The 22,362-nt window shown below is 47.1% G+C and overlaps 1 protein-coding gene across 1 annotated transcript in view; it reads right to left on the bottom strand.

The window, feature by feature from the left end:
- The window catches only part of LOC129858335 (PH and SEC7 domain-containing protein 2-like), a 76,499-nt gene extending 54,980 nt beyond the window's left edge, over positions 1 to 21,519 (bottom strand). Inside the window, exons 1-3 of the mRNA XM_055927489.1 lie at positions 21,053 to 21,519; positions 6,468 to 7,137; positions 5,503 to 6,279 (exon numbers count right to left, since the gene is read on the bottom strand). Of these exons, the coding sequence (XP_055783464.1) occupies positions 5,503 to 6,279; positions 6,468 to 7,137; positions 21,053 to 21,137 (1,532 nt within the window). The 5' untranslated portion in view covers positions 21,138 to 21,519. The remainder of the gene's footprint in view (positions 1 to 5,502; positions 6,280 to 6,467; positions 7,138 to 21,052) is intronic.
- Between the last annotated feature and the right edge of the window lie 843 nt (positions 21,520 to 22,362).

Here is a 22,362-nt window from a genome sequence, read left to right as displayed (position 1 = left end):
CAGTCTGGGAATCCCTCCCTCTAACACACAGACTGGGAATCCCTCCCTCTAACACACAGTATGGGAATCCCTCCCTCTAACACACAGACTGGGAATCCCTCCCTCTAACACACAGACTGGGAATCCCTCCCTCTAACACACAGTCTGGGAATCCCTCATTCTAACACACATTCTGGGAATCCCTCCCTCTAACACACAGTCTGGGAATCCCTCCAACTAACACACAGTCTGGGAATCCCTCCCTCTAACACACAGTCTGGGAATCCCTCCCTCTAACACACAGACTGGGAATCTCTTCCTCTAACACACAGACTGGGAATCCCTCCCTCTAACACACATACTGGGAATCTCTTCCTCTAACACACAGTCTGGAAATCCCTCCCTCTAACACACAGACTGGGAATCCCTCCCTCTAACACACAGACTGGGAATCCCTCCCTCTAACACACAGACTGGGAATCCCTCCCTCTAACACACAGTCTGGGAATCCCTCCCTCTAACACACAGACTGGGAATCTCTCCCTCTAACACACAGTCTGGGAATCTCTCCCTCTAACACACAGACTGGGAATCCCTCCCTCTAACACATAGACTGGGAATCTCTCCCTCTAACACACAGACTGGGAATCTCTCCCTCTAACACACAGACTGGGAATCTCTTCCTCCAACACACAGACTGGGAATCCCTCCCTCTAACACACAGACTGGGAATCCCTCCCTCTAACACACAGACTGGAATCCCTCCCTCTAACACACAGTCTGGGAATCCCTCCCTCTAACACACAGACTGGGAATCCCTCCCTCTAACACACAGTCTGGGAATCCCTCCCTCTAACACACAGACTGGGAATCCCTCCCTCTAACACACAGACTGGGAATCCCTCCCTCTAACACACAGTCTGGGAATCCCTCCCTCTAACACACATTCTGGGAATCCCTCCCTCTAACACACAGTCTGGGAATCCCTCCCTCTAACACACAGACTGGGAATCCCTCCAACTAACACACAGTCTGGGAATCCCTCCCTCTAACACACAGACTGGGAATCCCTCCCTCTAACACACAGACTGGGAATCTCTCCCTCTAACACACAGTCTGGGAATCTCTCCCTCTAACACACAGACTGGGAATCTCTTCCTCTAACACACAGACTGGGAATCCCCCCCTCTAACACACAGACTGGGAATCTCTCCCTCTAACACACAGACTGGGAATCTCTCCCTCTAACACACAGTCTGGGAATCCCTCCCTCTAACACACAGACTGGGAATCTCTCCCTCTAACACACAGACTGGGAATCTCTCCCTCTAACACACAGACTGGGAATCTCTCCCTCTAACACACAGTCTGGGAATCTCTCCCTCTAACACACAGACTGGGAATCTCTCCCTCTAACACACAGACTGGGAATCTCTCCCTCTAACACACAGACTGGGAATCTCTCCCTCTAACACACAGACTGGGAATCTCTCCCTCTAACACACAGACTGGGAATCTCTCCCTCTAACACACAGACTGGGAATCCCTCCCTCTAACACACAGACTGGGAATCCCTCCCTCTAACACACAGTCTGGGAATCCCTCCCTCTAACACACAGACTGGGAATCTCTTCCTCTAACACACAGTCTGGAAATCCCTCCCTCTAACACACAGACTGGGAATCTCTCCCTCTAACACATAGTCTGGGAATCTCTCCCTCTAACACACAGACTGGGAATCCCTCCGTCTAACACATAGACTGGGAATCCCTCCCTCTAACACACAGACTGGGAATCTCTCCCTCTAACACACAGACTGGGAATCTCTTCCTCTAACACACAGACTGGGAATCCCTCCCTCTAACACACAGACTGGGAATCCCTCCCTCTAACACACAGACTGGAATCCCTCCCTCTAACACACAGTCTGGGAATCCCTCCCTCTAACACACAGACTGGGAATCCCTCCCTCTAACACACAGTATGGGAATCCCTCCCTCTAACACACAGACTGGGAATCCCTCCCTCTAACACACAGACTGGGAATCCCTCCCTCTAACACACAGTCTGGGAATCCCTCATTCTAACACACATTCTGGGAATCCCTCCCTCTAACACACAGTCTGGGAATCCCTCCAACTAACACACAGTCTGGGAATCTCTTCCTCTAACACACAGACTGGGAATCCCTCCAACTAACACACAGTCTGGGAATCCCTCCCTCTAACACACAGACTGGGAATCCCTCCCTCTAACACACAGTCTGGGAATCTCTCCCTCTAACACACAGACTGGGAATCTCTTCCTCTAACACACAGACTGGGAATCCCCCCCTCTAACACACAGACTGGGAATCTCTCCCTCTAACACACAGACTGGGAATCTCTCCCTCTAACACACAGTCTGGGAATCCCTCCCTCTAACACACAGACTGGGAATCCCTCCGTCTAACACACAGACTGGGAATCTCTCCCTCTAACACACAGACTGGGAATCTCTCCCTCTAACACACAGACTGGGAATCCCTCCCTCTAACACACAGACTGGGAATCTCTCCCTCTAACACACAGACTGGGAATCTCTCCCTCTAACACACAGACTGGGAATCTCTCCCTCTAACACACAGACTGGGAATCTCTCCCTCTAACACACAGACTGGGAATCTCTCCCTCTAACACACAGTCTGGGAATCTCTCCCTCTAACACAGACTGGGAATCTCTCCGTCTAACACATAGACTGGGAATCCCTCCCTCTAACACACAGACTGGGAATCTCTCCCTCTAACACACAGTCTGGGAATCCCTCCCTCTAACACACAGACTGGGAATCTCTCCCTCTAACAAACAGACTGGGAATCCCTCCCTCTAACACACAGACTGGGAATCCCTCCCTCTAACACACAGACTGGGAATCCCTCCCTCTAACACACAGACTGGGAATCCCTCCCTCTAACACACAGACTGGGAATCCCTCCCTCTAACACACAGACTGGGAATCTCTCCCTCTAACACACAGACTGGGAATCTCTTCCTCTAACACCCAGACTGGGAATCCCTCCCTCTAACACACAGACTGGGAATCCCTCCCTCTAACACACAGACTGGGAATCTCTCCCTCTAACACACAGCCTGGGAATCCCTCCCTCTAACACACAGACTGGGAATCCCTCCCTCTAACACACAGACTGGGAATCCCTCCCTCTAACACACAGACTGGGAATCTCTCCCTCTAACACACAGTCTGGGAATCCCTCCCTCTAACACACAGACTGGGAATCTCTTCCTCTAACACACAGACTGGGAATCCCTCCCTCTAACACACAGACTGGGAATCTCTCCCTCTAACACACAGTCTGGGAATCCCTCCCTCTAACACACAGACTGGGAATCTCTCCCTCTAACAAACAGACTGGGAATCCCTCCCTCTAACACACAGACTGGGAATCCCTCCCTCTAACACACAGACTGGGAATCCCTCCCTCTAACACACAGACTGGGAATCCCTCCCTCTAACACACAGACTGGGAATCCCTCCCTCTAACACACAGACTGGGAATCTCTCCCTCTAACACACAGACTGGGAATCTCTTCCTCTAACACCCAGACTGGGAATCCCTCCCTCTAACACACAGACTGGGAATCCCTCCCTCTAACACACAGACTGGGAATCTCTCCCTCTAACACACAGCCTGGGAATCCCTCCCTCTAACACACAGACTGGGAATCCCTCCCTCTAACACACAGACTGGGAATCCCTCCCTCTAACACACAGACTGGGAATCTCTCCCTCTAACACACAGTCTGGGAATCCCTCCCTCTAACACACAGACTGGGAATCTCTTCCTCTAACACACAGACTGGGAATCCCTCCCTCTAACACACAGACTGGGAATCTCTCCCTCTAACACACAGTCTGGGAATCCCTCCCTCTAACACACAGACTGGGAATCTCTCCCTCTAACACACAGACTGGGAATCTCTTCCTCTAACACACAGACTGGGAATCCCTCCCTCTAACACACAGACTGGGGCTTGCTCTGCACCCACTGGGCAGAGGAAGGCCAAAGACGATGATGTCACCGCCAAAACAATGCCTCATTCAGCTAGGGGCGGGCGGGCAGGAAGCAGGCTCTCGCTTAAACGACAACATCTGCAGAAACAGAGAGAGTGCGAGACAGAGAGGGAGAGAGAGAGAGAGAGACAGAAAGATAGAGAGAGAAAGAGAGAGAGAGAGAGAGACAGAGAGATGCTCTCTATGAGAACTATGGCTCATAATACACTGAGCATGTATGATTTTTTCTCTCCCACCATTCTGGAATCCATCCTGGAATTCAGAATGATCTCTAATGCAATCAGTTCTAGAATTCACCACAACAGCAGCCTTTAGAATTATGTCTGTCAGACTTTCTAGAAAGAGGCACTTAGCTCCATGATATCCTGCACTGATTCAGAAGTGGAACACCAAGTGATCAGCAGAACAGTTAGACAGTATCCCAGCAGACTGCAGTGATCTCTGACAATCTGACACTATTTGAAACATTAGACCCAGAGCCTGTGGTCCTGTGGGGATAGTAGAATGGCTCCTGAGCTATGTCCAGGTCTCATGTTCCCATGTGTTTCACATTACCACGCTACACTAGTGGCTGAGTGGAGCTAGAGGACATGAAAGAACATAGCTATGTGATAATGGACCTAGTTGACAAATTGAAAGGTTTTTGACATGAACTCAGACTCAAGTATTGCATTGTATATGAACTAGATCAAGCATGCTTTCTCTGGGAGTTGATTACATATAGTATTTTGTGTAAGTATTTTGTGTAAGTTGAGTGTGCTGCGCATAATCTCAACTCTAATGTCTAAATAGACCTCCATATCCTGCAGCATTGGACCTGTAACCCCAGCCAGACACAACCAGTGGGAGGAGGACGGTATGAACAGAACTATCCCCTGAGACACCCAGCTAGACCCCTCTGCTAATGAACCTCAGCCTGCCTGGTCATCTCACTCATGCCCCCTGCTGGATGAGACTGGGACCAGTAGAGGCTTAATTACAGGACATTACACTGTAGCTTCACGAGACATGCTTTAGTAGTGGATAGGCCAGAGACTCTTCTAGAATGATGTCTGAGTACTGCACTTTGATACACCTAAATCAAGCCTGCTTTCATGGTAGACAACCAGACACAACCTGTGACAACCAACCACTAACCCACTCAACCTAACCCTAACCCTAGTCATAACCCTAACTTTAACCCTAGCCCTAACCCTAGCTTCAAGTCCACACCCTGGCTCAACCCTAACCCAAGCAATTACCCTAACCCCAGCCACAACCACAACGCTAACCCTCAACCACAACTCTAACCCTAGCTTCAAGTTCACATCCCGGCTCAACCCTAACTCTAGCTTCAAGTTCACATCCCGGCTCAACCCTAACCGTAGCCATTACCCTTACCATTACCCTTACCTTAACTCACTCAACCCACCATGTTTTCCCACCGCTTTGCCCCTACCTTGCTCTCTTACCTCATTGAGTTGGGTATGGCTCCAGAGCCCTCCACTCCCCCCTGGGTGTCTGTATGAAACCCATTAGGGATGTCCCACCGGCCAGGCTGGCTCAGTACAAACTCTGACCTCGTCTCGGTGATGGTGGTCCTTAGTGGGCTTCCTCCAGGTCCAGGCCCAGGCCCTGCAGCACTCTCCCCAGCCTCAGGCTCTCCTTGCTGGGCCTCGGTTCCAGCCTCACTCCCCTCCTGCTCCATGACGGTGGCTAGTTCTAGCTCCAGAGGCTCAGGACTCTGAAGGAAGGACCTCTGCTGAATAAGGGGGGTGAGCGGAGCCTCGAAGCTGACGCAGCTGTCTGTCTCGTCTGTGAGTGACAGGACATCCAGAGAGTCCAGACTACTGTAGCATGTACCCCCGCGGAGAAGTGCAGACTCAACGATACGCTCAAACGTCGAGCTGAAGCCGTCCTTGTTGTCCACCGTGTTCTTCTCGCCCTCCCCCTCTTCCTCATCTTCCTCTTCCTCCCTCTCTATGGCCACAACGTTCTCCACGATGCGTTCAAACACAGAGCTGAAACTGTCCTGGTTACCCCGCCCATCCCCTTCCTCCTCCTCCTCCTCTTCCTCCACCTCTGTGTCCGCCAGCTCTACGGAACACTCGAAGGTGGAGCTGAACGTGTCCAGGTGTTCCTGGATGACCTCTACTAAGCCGCATCCTTCTCCCTCATCTTCATCCTCTTCATCATCCTCCTCTTCATGCCCTTCGATTCCGTTCTCAGGTTCTATCCCGTTCTCCAGCCTGTATGGAGAACATGGAGTATCATCAGAATACAACTTTTATAAAACAGCTACATATTAAACTACACACTCGTCCTCCACATTAACATACTCATCTCAGTCTGTTGACGGATGTTCTATAAATGATCTGACCTATACATTCACTCATGACCACACTAGTCAAGGTCTGCTCATGTCTGTTGTACTGACCTGACTATGTCCAGAGACTGCGGTGGGTCTGGTAAGTCCTGGTCTTCTTCCTGGTTCTCAGGTGGTGGTGTTAACTCCTCCTCCTCCTCTCCTTCCTCCTCCTCCTCACAGCTGGGCTCGCAGGCTGGTTCTGCCTCCTCTGTGGCCTCTGTGTTCATGTTATCCCCCTCCTTCTCCACCTCCTCCACTCTCTCTAGTTCTCCATCTGTCTGACCATCCTCTGAATCTATCCTCTCATCCCCCAGCCCATCTTCTTCATCACTTGTCTCTGCCATACTCTCTCTCTCTTCATGCACCTCTCCTTCTCCCTGCATCACTTGTTCCACTCCCTCAACTACCTCATCACCCTCTCCCTTTCCACTTTCCTCACATTTTCTTTCTCTGTGTACTTCCCCTTCTACCGTAACACTTCCCTCCCCTTCCTCCTCATTGGTCCTCTCTATCCCCTCCACCTTCACCTCCACACCCAGCCCCTCCAGCCCTTGGTCTGTGGCTGACTCCTCTGAAGGGTGGGCTGGGGTCACCCCCTGGATGTCTGGGGGTGTAGGGGGTTCAGTCTGGCGTTGTCCCTGCCCCTCCTGGGTCATGGTGCCTGGTTGTGGGGGGGAGTTGTCTGGGGCCAGGGGGGAGGCAGTGAGCTCTGGATCCAGAACCAGGGAGGACAGACCGTCTTGGAGAGAGAGACAGAGGGGGTTGAAAGGAAGCACAGGTGAAAAAGAGAAGAGAATAGAAGAAAAAGCAAAACAGAAGGGAGGGGGATGGGAGAGGGGGGAGGGGTGGGTTGCTGTCTGATACAGTTAATTTCATTATTCTTAGCCTTAATTGTAATATGGAGGTCACCTTGGACAGAATCCCCCCTGTACTTGTGTGGGTGGGTGGGTGTGTGTGTAGGTGGGTGGGTGTGTGTGTGTGTGTAGGTGGGTGGGAAGGTGTGTACATGCTTGCCCGAGTGTCTATGTGTGTGTCTAGAACACTATGTCCTCTAAACCAGATGAGTTCAGAAGAAGCAGAAAAAGAGGCCAGAAGAAGGAGCGCGAAAGAGAGAGAGAGAGAGAGTGAAGGAAGATAATTTTAAAGCCCTTGCAGATCCATGTCAAAAGGATCCCTCTTACAGAGTCATATTTTCTCCAGAGCAGCAGGCCTTTAATCCACACAGCTGCTCCTCTATCCCTCATCACATCACATATCACATCACATCACATTAAATCTCACATCTCACATCACATTACAGCTCACATCACATTACATCTCACATTACATCTCACATCACATTACATCACATTACATCTCACATCACAGCTCACATCACATTACATCTCACATTACATCACATTACATCTCACATCAGAGCTCACATCACATTACATCTCACATCACATTACATCTCACATCACATTACATCTCACATCACATTACATCACATTACATCTCACATCACAGCTCACATCACATCTCACAGTACATCACATTACATCTCACATCACAGCTCACATCACATTACATCTCACATCACACATCACATCTCACATCACATTACATCTCACATCACACATCACATCACATCACACATCACATCTCACATCTCATATCACATCAAATCTCACATCTCACATCACATAGCACATCTCACATCACATTACATCACGTATCACATCACATCTCACATCACATAGGACATATCACATATCACATCACATCTCATATCACATCACATAGCACATATCACATATCACATATCACATCACATAGCACATATCACATCTCACATCACATCTCACATCACTCATTCACTGCTTTATTTCTCCTCTTTTTACAGCTGAATGGCTATCCCAAACCACGCAGGTTAAGTGCCCTGCTCTGGGGTCCAGATGCTGAAGGTCCACCGGGGCTTTAAACCTGCAACCTTCTGGACATCAGGCACTGGTTCTTATTGGAATATCAGCTGGAGATTGGGCAGCGAGTCCCACTCTTCATTGGGCTGGGTTGTGTTTCATTGGGCTGGTAGTATCACCAGCATACGATAATGTAGGAAATGTATTATTAGACTGTAATAATGTGATTTTGGACTTTTATTTTGGCAGTCAGTGTACCTGTTATTGTTTGGTGGTAACACAATTGGTTACTGTACAGAGAACAAGGCTTTTGGAACAAAGTACTCTTCCTGAAATTATAATAGATTTTGAAGGAGCCACCATTCCATCTTCCCATTTATTGTTTTTAATAAAGACGGAGTCTCTGTGTGCAGACGTCACATTGTCTGCTGATTCATCAGCATTAAAACTTCTTCAGGCTAGGGTCTATTTTTCTCAATTTCCGCCTGACCTACGTGCCCAAAGTAAACTGCCTGTTGCTCAGGTCCTGAAGCCAGGATATGCATATAATTGGTACCATTGGAAAGAAAACACTCTGAAGTTTGTAGAAATGTTAAAATAATGTAGGAGACTATAACACAGTAGGAGAAAATCCAAAGAAAAAGTAAATGGATTTAAAAAATATTTTTTGAGCGCCCATGCTCTTCCAATGGAATGTATAGGAAAAAAATAAATATAGCTCCCAGTATGCAATTCCGATGGCTTCCACTGGGTGTCAGTAGTCTTTGTTCAAGGTTTTAGGCTTGTTTCTTCCAAAACAAGAAAGAATAATGAGTTTTAGTACAGGAACTCAGACTTGGAAATCAGTGTATGCGCGCATCTGCTAATATCGCTTTCCTATTGAACATACTTCTTTCCGTATGAAATATTATAGTTTAATTACATTTTAGGGTATCTGAGGATTAAATAGAAACGTATTTTGACTTGTTTTAACAAAGTTTAGCGGTAGCTTTTTGGATTCCTTTCTCTGCATGTTGAACGAGTGGATTACTCAAATCGATGGTGCCGACTAAACTGACTTTTTGGGATATAAAGAAGGATTTTATCTAACAAAACGACACTACATGTTGTAGCTGGGACCCTTTGGATGACAAATCAGAGGAAGACATTCAAAAAGTAAGTGAATATTTAATCGCTATTTGTGAATTTATGAAACCTGTGCCGGTGGAAAAATATGTAGGGCGCCGTCCTCAAACAATTGCATGGCATGCTTTTGCTGTAAAGCCTACTGTAAATCGGACAGTGCAGTTAGATTAACAAGAATTTAAGATTTTAACCGATATAAGACACTTGTATGTACCTAAATGTTTAATATCCATAATTTTTATGATTATTTATTTGAATTGGGCGCCCTCCAGTTTCATTGGATGTTGTCCCGCTAGCGGGACCCCTAGCCTTAATTAATAGACCGGCGGATAACCTACGGCTTTACATTAGTAGGTGTAAGCAGATTTGAGGTACGTGTTGGAGCCGGTTGTGATTTGATGATTTTCTTACATTTATGTTTCCAACCCTATAGACCAGGCTGAACCTCCCAACCCTAAGGACCAGGCTGAACCTCCCAACCCTACGGACCAGGCTGAACCTCCCAACCCTACGGACCAGGCTGAACCTCCCAACCCTAAGGACCAGGCTGAACCTCCCAACCCTACGGACCAGGCTGAACCTCCCAACCCTACGGACCAGGCTGAACCTCCCAACCCTACGGACCAGGCTGAACCTCCCAACCCTACGGACCAGGCTGAACCCCCCAACCCTACGGACCAGGCTGAACCTCCCAACCCTACGGACCAGGCTGAACCTCCCAACCCTACGGACCAGGCTGAACCCCCCAACCCTACGGACCAGGCTTACCCCCCAACCCTACGGACCAGGCTGAACCTCCCAACCCTACGGACCAGGCTGAACCTCCCAACCCTACGGACCAGGCTGAACCTCCCAACCCTACGGACCAGGCTGAACCCCCCAACCCTACGGACCAGGCTTACCCCCCAACCCTACGGACCAGGCTGAACCCCCCAACCCTACGGACCAGGCTGAACCCCCCAACCCTATGGACCAGGCTGAACCTCCCAACCCTACGGACCAGGCTGAACCCCCCAACCCTACGGACCAGGCTGAACCCCCCAACCCTACGGACCAGGCTGAACCCCACAAGCCTACGGACCAGGCTGAACCCCCCAACCCTACGGACCAGGCTGAACCCCCCAACCCTACGGACCAGGCTGAACCCCCCAACCCTACGGACCAGGCTGAACTCCCCAACCCTATGGACCAGGCTAAAGTAAAGAGCAGACTAAAATTAAAAGACATCATGATTGCCACATGAAGGACATACACATGAATGACATGCCTAGGCACACACATTTATATAGATAGTGTTATGTTATCACACACATCACCAAACTCAAATGCAGACAACTAAAAGATTCAAACACATGGATGGAAAGACATCTACATACAATGAAACACTTATGTAATCTCTTTCTCTCACACACACACACACACACACTCACACTCACACTCACACTCACACTCACACTCACACTCACACTCACACTCACACACACACACACACACACACACACACACACACACACACACACACACACACACACACACACCTACGCTCTCAGTCATGTTGTTGACAGTGTTGTTGAGTGTGACTCGCCAAACAGGAAGACAGCTATGTAGAGCAGCACTAAGAGTCCAAACAGGAAGACAGCTATGTAGAGCAGCACTAAGAGTCCAAACAGGAAGACAGCTATGTAGAGCATCACTAAGAGTCCAAACAGGAAGACAGCTATGTAGAGCAGCACTAAGAGTCCAAACAGGAAGACAGCTATGTAGAGCAGCACTAAGAGTCCAAACAGAAAGACAGCTATGTAGAGCAGCACTAAGAGTCCAAACAGGAAGACAACTATGTAGAGCAGCACTAAGAGTCCAAACAGGAAGACAACTATGTAGAGCAGCACTAAGAGTCCAAACAGGAAGACAGCTATGTAGAGCAGCACTAAGAGTCCAAACAGGAAGACAGCTATGTAGAGCACCACTAAGAATCCAAACAGAAAGACAGCTATGTAGAGCAGCACTAAGAGTCCAAACAGGAAGACATCTATGTAGAGCAGCACTAAAAGTCCAAACAGGAAGACAACTATGTAGAGCAGCACTAAGAGTCCAAACAGGAAGACAGCTATGTAGAGCAGCACTAAGAGTCCAAACTGGAAGACAGCTATGTAGAGCAGCACTAAGAGTCCAAACAGGAAGAGAGCTATGTAGAGCAGCACTAAGAGTCCAAACAGGAAGACAGCTATGTAGAGCAGCACTAAGAGTCCAAACAGGAAGACAGCTATGTAGAGCAGCACTAAGAGTCCAAACAGGAAGACAGCTATGTAGAGCAGCACTAAGAGTCCAAACAGGAAGACAGCTATGTAGAGCAGCACTAAGAGTCCAAACAGGAAGACAGCTATGTAGAGCAGCACTAAGAGTCCAAACAGGAAGACAGCTATGTAGAGCAGCACTAAGAGTCCAAACAGGAAGACAACTATGTAGAGCAGCACTAAGAGTCCAAACAGGAAGACAACTATGTAGAGCAGCACTAAGAGTCCAAACAGGAAGACAGCTATGTAGAGCAGCACTAAGAGTCCAAACAGGAAGACAGCTATGTAGAGCAGCACTAAGAGTCCCACTGCTGAGGAGCTGGCAGATGTGCACCTGTACCCAATGCCCATACCCCACATCACATTGTTATGCACTGTGTGTGTGTGTGTGTGTGTGTGTGTGTGTGTGTGTGTGTGTGCGTGTGCGTGCTGTAGCTTGATTGGCCGATACCCGCTAATTATCAAAATCCAGAAAAGAGACATTCAATTCTACAACCACCTAAAAATAAGCGATTTTCCACACCTTCCACAACAAAGCCATCAACTACAGACAACTGAACCTGGAAAAGAGGCCCCTAGGCAAGCTGGTCCTGGGGCTCTGTTCACAAACACTAACACACCCCACAGAGCCCCAGAAAAGAAACACAATTAGACCCAACCAAATCATGATAAAAAAATGATAATTACTTGACACATTGGAAAGAATTTACAAAAAACACAGAGCAAACTCGAATGCTATTTGGCCCTAAACAGAGAGTACACAATGGCAGAATACCTGACCACTGTGACTGGCTCAAAATTAAGGAAATCTTTGACTATGTACAGACTCAGTGAGCATAGCCTTGCTATTGAACTGCTACTGAGAACTACTACTAAGAACTTCTACTGAGAACTGCTACTGAGAACTGCTACTGAGAAATACTACACAGAACTACTACTGAGAACTGCTGCTGAGAACTGCTGCAGAGAACTACTATTGAGAACTACTACTGAGAACTGCTACTGAGAACCCCTACTGAGAACACCTACTGAGAACTGCTACTGAGAAATACTACTAAGAACTACAACTGAGAACTACTACTGAGAAATACTCCTGAGAAGTACAACTGAATTCCTCTACTGAGAATTACTACTAAGAACTGCTACTGAGAAATACTACTGAGAACTACTACTGAAATTTCTACTGAGAACCCCTACTGAGAACTGCTACTGAGACTTACTATTGAGAACCGATACTGAGAACTTCTACTGAGAACTAAAACTGAAATCTACTTCTGAGAACTGCTACTGAGAAGTGCTGTTGAGATCTACCACTGAGAACCGCCACGGAGAACTACTACTGAAATCTACTACTGAGAACGACTGCTGAAATCTACTACTGAGAACAACTACTGAAATGTACTACTGAGTACTACTACTGAGAACTGCTATTGAGAACTACCACTGAGAACCGCCACAGAAAACTACTACTGAAATCTACTACTGAGAACGACTACTGAGAACAACTGCTGAGAACTGTTGCTGAGAACTACTACTGCAAACTACTACTGAGAACTACTACTGAGAACTACTACTGAGAACTACTACTGAGAACTGCTACTGAGAACTGCTACTGAGAACTGCTTCTGAGAACTACTATTGCAATCTACTACTGAGAACTACTACTGAGAACTGCTACTGAGAACTGCTTCTGAGAACTACTACTGCAATCTACTACTGTAGAAAAGGCCCATGGAGTTGGTGGAATAATCCTTTAATTCATGGCCACTTACTCAGCTGGGCCAGAGCGCTTTAATTAGGTCAGGTGGCAATGACCGACAGATCTCATCCACATAAAAGGAGGAAAACGGCATCGCCTGATCTCGCTGCTTTCTCTTCCTTAACTCCGTCTGCTCCAGAAGTTCTGTGCGTCCATGAATCCACGTAAGTCCACCGACTCTTACCTTTCATCTAAACTATCTGTTGCGAGCGGGAGTGTGGGCTATCAGTTATTGTTTATAGTTGTTATCGCGGAGCGTGGCTTGGAGCGCACGCTTCAAACATATTGTGTAACGTGAATTGTAAATGATCATACGGATCCTCATAGGCCAATTATGCAATCGATATGTTTAATATGTAATTAAATTAATTCCATGTACACATGAAGACCAATTGAAAGGATGAAATGAGAAATGTCATTGTTTGCTAACTGATCGACTTTGATATCAAACTAAAGGAGATTATAGATTGAATGACCATTCACTGTTTGTATTTATTTCATGATTTATGTGAAATAGTTAAGAGCCTAAATGACTCACAGGTGATTACTATTGACTTCTTAATTAACTGGATTCATGAATTCCCTAATTATGTTAATAATGAATGATTGTTATGATTTGATCTTTGTGATTATGAATTTGATTGGATACGTGTTATTTTGTTTCCTTTGTTATGCAGCACAGACTACTCAGTAAATATACCACTTTATGGTTAAAGGAATTCCTGCCTCAGTCTCATCCATTCTTCTGTCACCTGACACGTGACCACCTGTTCACCTTCACTGTCAGTCATCCTACCTGTCCAGCTACCCACATAGATTCTACTAATCTTTCAATGGTCCTTCGAGCCGGATGGATCGGTTCATCCCAGTCCCTCTTGGTCTGCCACAGGTCCTGGACTAAGACTTTGGCCCGGGTTGTGTATGGCAGGATATACCCAAGGGGATCGTATTGACTGGCCAGTGTCCGATAGATGGTGCGCAGAGTGGGGGTTTTGGTACTCAGGGCTGAGCGGTGCTTGTACCCAAGGGTATCTGGTATGCAGCTCCATCTCAGTCCTAGAGTGGGCTCTTGTGGGTTAGCACCAGACTGCGATAGCCAGAGTTCACTGCTACTGGACTTAGCTTGTGGCGGGAGGTGCTGGATAACCTCCGCTCTGTTACTCGCCCACTGTCGGACCTCAAATCCCCCTTTGGACAGGAGATTCCGTACTTTATCGAGGAGTGCTTTCGCTTCAGCCGTGGATGGGATGCTCTGTAAGCAGTTATCCACATAGAAGGCATTTTCCACTGAATCCCATACTTCTGGGTCACTGTCTGGGTGCTCCCGTGCGTGTCTCTGCAGAGCGTATATGGCACAGCAAGGACTGCAGGTGGTGCCAAATGGGAGTACTTGCCATTCATAGATGGTGGGCTCTGCGTCTCGTTCCATATCTCGCCATATGAACCGGAGCAGTGTGGTGTCGGAAGGCAGGAGACGAATCTGATGAAACATGGCTTTGATGTCTCCACTGATGGCTGTAGAGTGCTGCCGGAACCGGAGAAGGACACCGAGCAAGGAAGGACCTAAGGTTGGTCCCGGGAGTAGACAGTCATTCAGGCTTTGACCAGCAGCTTGGAATGAACAGTTGAAGACAAGTCTGTACTTCCCACCGTGTTGCTGGATAACATGGTGAGGGAGATACCAGGATTCGCTGAGTGGGTTTCCCTCTTCATGAGCGGTCACTTTTGTGACATAGCCTGCCTTCACAAGGTTATGAATCTCCCGGTTATGAACTTCAGCAAGCTCAGGATTCTTCACCAGGCATCGCTCCGTTCCACGCAGTAGTGGGAGTACAGCCCGTGTTGTGGTTGCCAGAGGAGGATGGAGGCTGCGCCGAGCAGAAGTTTTGGACCCCGATGCTATCCACCCAATTATCCTTGACTCCAGACACCCTCTTACCAGGCTCCTCATCAAGAGTTATGATGAAAAGCTTCTCCACCCAGGGCCAGAGAGGGTCTATGGGGAGATGAGGCGGAAGTACTGGATACTTGGAGGACGAGGAGCCATTCGTAAGCACCAATACGCCTGCGTAGAATGTCAGAGATGGCAGGCTGGAGCCACTGTGCCCAAAATGGCAGATTTACCCCCTGCTCGCTTGCGCCTTCTCAAACCACCCTTCTGGTCAACCGGAGTAGATTGCTTTGGCCCCTTGACGATCAAGCTAGGTCGTCGAGTGGAAAAGCGCTGGGGCATTCTATTCAAGTGTTTGACGACTAGGTGTGTCCACCTGGACCTACTGGAGAGTTTGGATACTGAAGCCTTCCTCATGGCCCTACGGCGGTTTATCTCCCGACGGGGGAAACCCTACGAGATCCTGGCTGACAGAGGCACAAACTTCAAGGCAGGAGAAGCCAGGTTGGAGGAAGCCTTCCAAGCCATGGAACCCAGCCTTCAGGATCAGCTGATGGACCAACAAATCTTATTCAAATTTAACCCTCCAGGAGCTCCTCATTTTGGAGGAACATGGGAGCGAGAGATCAAATCTGTAAAGACGGCCTTACGAGTCGTCCTGGGGGACCAAACTGTCACTGAAACTGTCTTGCGGACCGTCCTGATAGAGGTGGAAGGGATATTGAACTCCAAACCCTTGGGATATCTCTCTGCAGATATCGCTGACCCCGATCCGGTTACACCGAATATGCTCTTGATGGGACGCCGAGATGCGTCACTTCCTCAAGCCATGTATGCTGATACCAACCTCGTTGGCAGACGCCAGTGGCGACACAGCCAGATCTTGGCTGACCATTTCTGGGCCCGATTCATTCGGGATTACCTACCAAACCTACAGCACAGAGGGAAATGGCGGAGAGAAATGGCCAGCCTGGAAACTGGCCAAGTAGTAATGGTGGTGGACCCTCAGCTGCCTCGAGCCTCCTGGCCGGTGGGACGTATCCATAAGACCATGCCTGGGATCGATGGTCGCGTTAGATCAGTAGAGATCCAGGTAAAGAACCGAACATATATTAGGCCAGTTGCTCGACTAATTCCTCTCCCTGAGATGACGGAGGACGGGGAGCAATGAGCCTTTCTGAGGAGTGTGGAATTTAACAAATTTCCAGGGTGGCTGTAGAAAAGGCCCATGGAGTTGGTGGAATAATCCTTTAATTCATGGCCACTTACTCAGCTGGGCCAGAGCGCTTTAATTAGGTCAGGTGGCAATGACCGACAGATCTCATCCACATAAAAGGAGGAAAACGGCATCGCCTGATCTCGCTGCTTTCTCTTCCTTAACTCCGTCTGCTCCAGAAGTTCTGTGCGTCCATGAATCCACGTAAGTCCACCGACTCTTACCTTTCATCTAAACTATCTGTTGCGAGCGGGAGTGTGGGCTATCAGTTATTGTTTATAGTTGTTATCGCGGAGCGTGGCTTGGAGCGCACGCTTCAAACATATTGTGTAATGTGAATTGTAAATGATCATACAGATCCTCATAGGCCAATTATGCAATCGATATGTTTAATATGTAATTAAATTAATTCCATGTACACATGAAGACCAATTGAAAGGATGAAATGAGAAATGTCATTGTTTGCTAACTGATCGACTTTGATATCAAACTAAAGGAGATTATAGATTGAATGACCATTCACTGTTTGTATTTATTTCATGATTTATGTGAAATAGTTAAGAGCCTAAATGACTCACAGGTGATTACTATTGACTTCTTAATTAACTGGATTCATGAATTCCCTAATTATGTTAATAATGAATGATTGTTATGATTTGATCTTTGTGATTATGAATTTGATTGGATACGTGTTATTTTGTTTCCTTTGTTATGCAGCACAGACTACTCAGTAAATATACCACTTTATGGTTAAAGGAATTCCTGCCTCAGTCTCATCCATTCTTCTGTCACCTGACACGTGACTACCTGTTCACCTTCACTGTCAGTCATCCTACCTGTCCAGCTACCCACATAGATTCCACTAATCTTTCAACTACTGAGAACTACTACTGAGATCTACAACTAAGGACTACTACGGAGATCTACAACTGAGAACTGCTACTGAGAACTGCTACTGAGAATTACTACTGAGATCTACAACTGAGAACTGCTACTGAGAACTGCTACTGAGAATTACTAATGAGAACTACTACTGAGAACTACTACAAAGGACTGCTACTGAGAACTGCCAATTTGAACTACTAGTGAAATTTACTACTCAGAACTGATACTGAGAACTATTACTGAGAACTACTACTGAGAACTGCCACTGCGAACTACTACTGAAATCTACTACTGAGAACTGCTACTGAGAACTTCTACTGAGATATACTACTAATAAATACAACTGAGAACGACTACTGAGAACTGTTGCTGAGAACTGTTGCTGAGAACTACTGCAGAGATCTACTACTGCAAACTACTACTGAGAACTACTACTGAGAACTACTACTGAGAACTACTACTGAGAACTGCTACTGAGAACTGCTACTGAGAACTGCTACTGAGAACTGCTACAGAGAACTGCTACAGAGAACTACTATTGAGACCTTCTACTAAAATCTACTACTGAGAACTACATCTGTGTAACGTCCTGACCAGAGTTCTTATGTGTTTTGCTTGTTTAGTGTTGGTCAGGACGTGAGCTGGGTGGAAATTATATGTTGTGTGTCTAGTTCGTCTGTTTCTGTGTTCAGCCTAATATGGTTCTCAATCAGAGACAGCTGTCAATCGTTGTCCCTGATTGAGAATCATATAAAGGTGGCTTGTTTTGTGTTGGGGATTGTGGGTGGTTGTTTCCTGTCTCTGTGTTTTGTCTGCACCAGATAGGTCTGTCTCGGTTTTTTCACATTTGTTATTTTGTATGTTATTTGTAGTGTTTCACTTGTTCTTTAATTAAACATGTTGAACACTAGCCGCGCTGCACTTTGGTCCTCTCCTTCACCCCTGGAAGAAAGCCGTTACAATCTGAGAACTGCTTCTGAGAACTACTACTGAGATCTGCTACTGAGAACTACTACTGCAATCTACTACTGAGGACTACCCCTGAGAACTGCTACTGAGAACTGCTACTGAGAACTGCTACTGAGAACTGCTACTGAGAACGATTACTGAGAACTGCTACTGAGAACTACAACTGAGAACTGCTACTGAGAACTGCTACTGAGAACGATTACTGAGAACTGCTACTGAGAACGATTACTGAGAACTGCTACTGAGAACGATTACTGAGAACTGCTACTGAGAACGATTACTGAGAACTGCTACTGAGAACTACTACTGAGAACTACTACTGAGAACTACTACTGAGAACTGTTGCTGAGAACTACTGCAGAGATCTACTACTGCAAACTACTACTGAGAACTCCTACTGAGAACTCCTACTGAGAACTGCTACTGAGAACTGCTACAGAGAACTAATACTGAGAACTACTATTGAGACCTTCTACTAAAATCTACTACTGAGAACTACATCTGAGAACTGCTTCTGAGAACTACTACTGAGATCTGCCACTGAGAACTACTACTGCAATCTACTACTGAGGACTACTACTGAGATCTACAACTGAGAACTGCTACTGAGAACTGCTACTGAGAACTATTACTGAGAACTGCTACTGAGAACTGCTACTGAGAACTATTACTGAGAACTACTACTGAGAACTACTACTACTGAGAACTACTACTGAGAACTACTACTGAGAACTACTACTACTGAGAACTACTACTACTACTGAGAACTACTACTGAGATCTGCTACTGAGAACTACAACTGAGAACTACAACTGAGAACTGCTACTGAGAACTGCTACTGAGAACTGCTACTGAGGACTACTACTGAGATCTACAACTGAGAACTACTACTGAGAACTACTACTGAGAACTACCACTGAAATCTATCTACTCGACATAAATACTGCTAAGATGAGTGTGTGTTTGTCTTTCTTGTCCCCCTCTTTCTCCCCCCTCTCACAGCAAGAAAACCACATCACATACTGCAGTCATTCTGGATCTACCAGATGACCTACTAACCCTTTATATGCACACCACTGCACTGCAGCCAACACACACACACACACACACACACACACACACACACACACACACACACACACACACACACACACACACACACACACACACACACACACACACACACACACACAATGCAGTAGACTGGCTATGCTGGCTGGGTGACAGTCTTTCTTCCCCAGCACCGACATGTCACTGGTTCTTAACGCAGACGAATACTAACCGCCCTACTATGCACTATAGCCCAGTGAACCGTGCAAATCAGCATCTCACAAATCACCCCCGATAAGTCACTTCTAGTGCATCAAAGTCCGACGTCTTGTTGCACTGTGTCATTATAGCGCTTTGCAATGACTTCATCAAATTCATTCCCTGGCATCAATCTTATTTATAACACCAATGCAATTTTTTTATTTGCTGCTTATTCACTTTTTTCCTAGAAAATATACGGAAAAAGAAGGATGAGAGAGAGAGTGGGGGGAGGGAGAGAGAGAGAGAGAGAGAGAGAAAGAAAGAAAGAACGCATGTTCGGCGGCGTCTTATGTCTGTGGGCTGGCTGGTGCAGGGGTGTCTGGATGTCTGACGCCTCGATTCTCAGGCTGAATTAATTTGCGAGAAGAGAAGCACTTGCCTCGAGAGAGACGGTTAACAATATGTCTCTAAAAGAAACGTTTATTCAAATGAGCCCACGTTTTCAGGACAGGAGACTTGACGTCCCAATAAGCGTTATTAAATGGATTTAGACTAGACGAGTAAATACTATAATTAAGATAACAATGGCTCATGGTTCAGGGGTGAGAGGACTGTTATCAGGCACCTGTTCCAAACCATCCATCTCTTGCGGGATCCAAAGCACAGGGAAAACCTTCTCCAAGCCACACTCACGAAATGTGTGCCCTCGAAAAGCATAAAAATACAGAAACACAACACAGACTACTCACATAGGCTACACATACTCGCACTATCTCATTCACACACACAGAGCAAGAGCACAGCCTAGATGCAGTGATATTCTCCCAACCTCCTTCAGCAGTAACCATGACAACAGGATGGTTGAGAGACTGCTCGCGTTAAATGAGGCCGGTACTTTTCTTTTCCTCTCCAAAATAGACCTTGGTCGCTTTTGATGATCAACTCACTTGTCCTCCTAAAAGCGGAAAAGCGTTATTTCTCCCCCTGCCCATTTAAGGGGAGACCCCCCCCCTCCCACCACCACCACCACCACAAAACCCAGTGGCCCACACACTGCATAGGATATTATGGACAAACAGAGAGCGTCCGAGACCCCCACCGTTACAAGGGCAGTAGGAAACATATACCCCGTTCCACTCTCCTTTATGCATTTGTGTCCTGGTACAAGGACAGGGATTTTGGAGAGAAAGCCTTTCGATCCTATTCAATCGGATTCCAGATGTATTAATCGGATAGCTAGGCTATATAGGCTTTGGTTATTTATTGAATTAAATGATTTGTGCATGCAAAATCTATCTATCTATAGCCTAGCAATAATGATATTAAATCCACAACAATATCAGTCATCCAATATTGCACTCACCAATAAAATGCGTTGAATCAAAGGTAGCCTGAAAAGCCAGTTCTGCACCACAGGTTCGGGTTGTTTTCTCTCTCTGACCATCCATCCACGCGGGGGAACATATATCGACCTATGGTCTATTTTGTCCACGACGTGCGGGGTCCTTCCCGACTGGTACGCTGTCTAGTCTGCGCTGCAAGCAACTCCTCGCCGCACGGGTGCTGGCGGTACAGTAGGCTAGTCTCGCCTCCACGCACTGGCTCAGGCATGCGGGAGGTCCAGCCGGCGGGAAACGAGTAGACCGATTGCGCGTGGATGGGGGCGTCTGTGTTGCTGTGTGTGTGTGTGTGTGTGAGCGATCTAAGCGGATGGGCTGTCACGTCCCTCTCCTCCACTACTGCTGCACGCGAGGAGCATCTCTCTCCAATAATTGTTCTGAGGCGCGCGGGCAGAGTGGGACTGTCTGTCTCTCGTTCCTGTTGGTATCCGTAATGATTCGATTTACCACTAACTCAGGATGAAGAGAAGGTTTGGCTTACATGCAAATACTATTTTTCAGTTATTTGGCTATAGCTTACCTGAAGAAAAGGGCCTTTATCCCAATACCTTTATTCCAGTATTTTATGTCAGTGTCTTTATCCCAGTGCCTTTATCCCAGTGGTTATACCAGTGCCAGCAGCATACCACCCTGCATCACACTGCTGGCTTGCCTCTGAAGTTTAGCAAGACTGGTCCCTGGATCGGAGACCAGATGCTGCATGAAGTGGTGTTGGAGGGCCAGTAGGAGGCACTCTTTCCTCTGGTCTACAAAACAATATCTCAATGCCCCATGGTAGCGATTGGGGACATTGCCCTGTGTAGGTTGCTGTTTTCCAGATGGGACATGAAACGGGTGTCCTGACTCTCTGTGGTCACTAAAGATTCCATTGCACTTATCGTAGGGGTGCTAACCCCGGTGTCCTGGCTAAATTCCCAATCTGGCCCTCATACCATCATGGCCACCTAATCATCCCAAGCTTCCAATTGGCTCATTCCCCCCCCCCCCCCCCCCTCTCTCCTGTAACTATTCCCCAGGTCGTTGCTGTAAAGAATGTGTTCACAGTCAACTTACCTGGTAAAATAAATACTTTTATCCCAGTGTCAGCATATCAACAGAGATGACACATGCACTGGCAGATTATGTAAATCAGTATATGCTACATGGATATTTTATATGGTTTCTGTAAAATAGATCTGTTGCAGGCAGCTGTTGTGTAACCAAAGGAAAAAAAAGATGTCCCTTATAGAAATCAGTGGTAGGGTTTCTCTTTTAGTATAACAACAAGATATTT

The sequence above is a fragment of the Salvelinus fontinalis genome, chromosome 6 (genome assembly GCF_029448725.1).
Source record: "Salvelinus fontinalis isolate EN_2023a chromosome 6, ASM2944872v1, whole genome shotgun sequence".
NCBI classification, from domain to species: domain Eukaryota; kingdom Metazoa; phylum Chordata; class Actinopteri; order Salmoniformes; family Salmonidae; genus Salvelinus; species Salvelinus fontinalis.
Note: the sequence above shows the minus strand (reverse complement) of the source record. Positions and strands in the feature narration are given on the sequence as shown.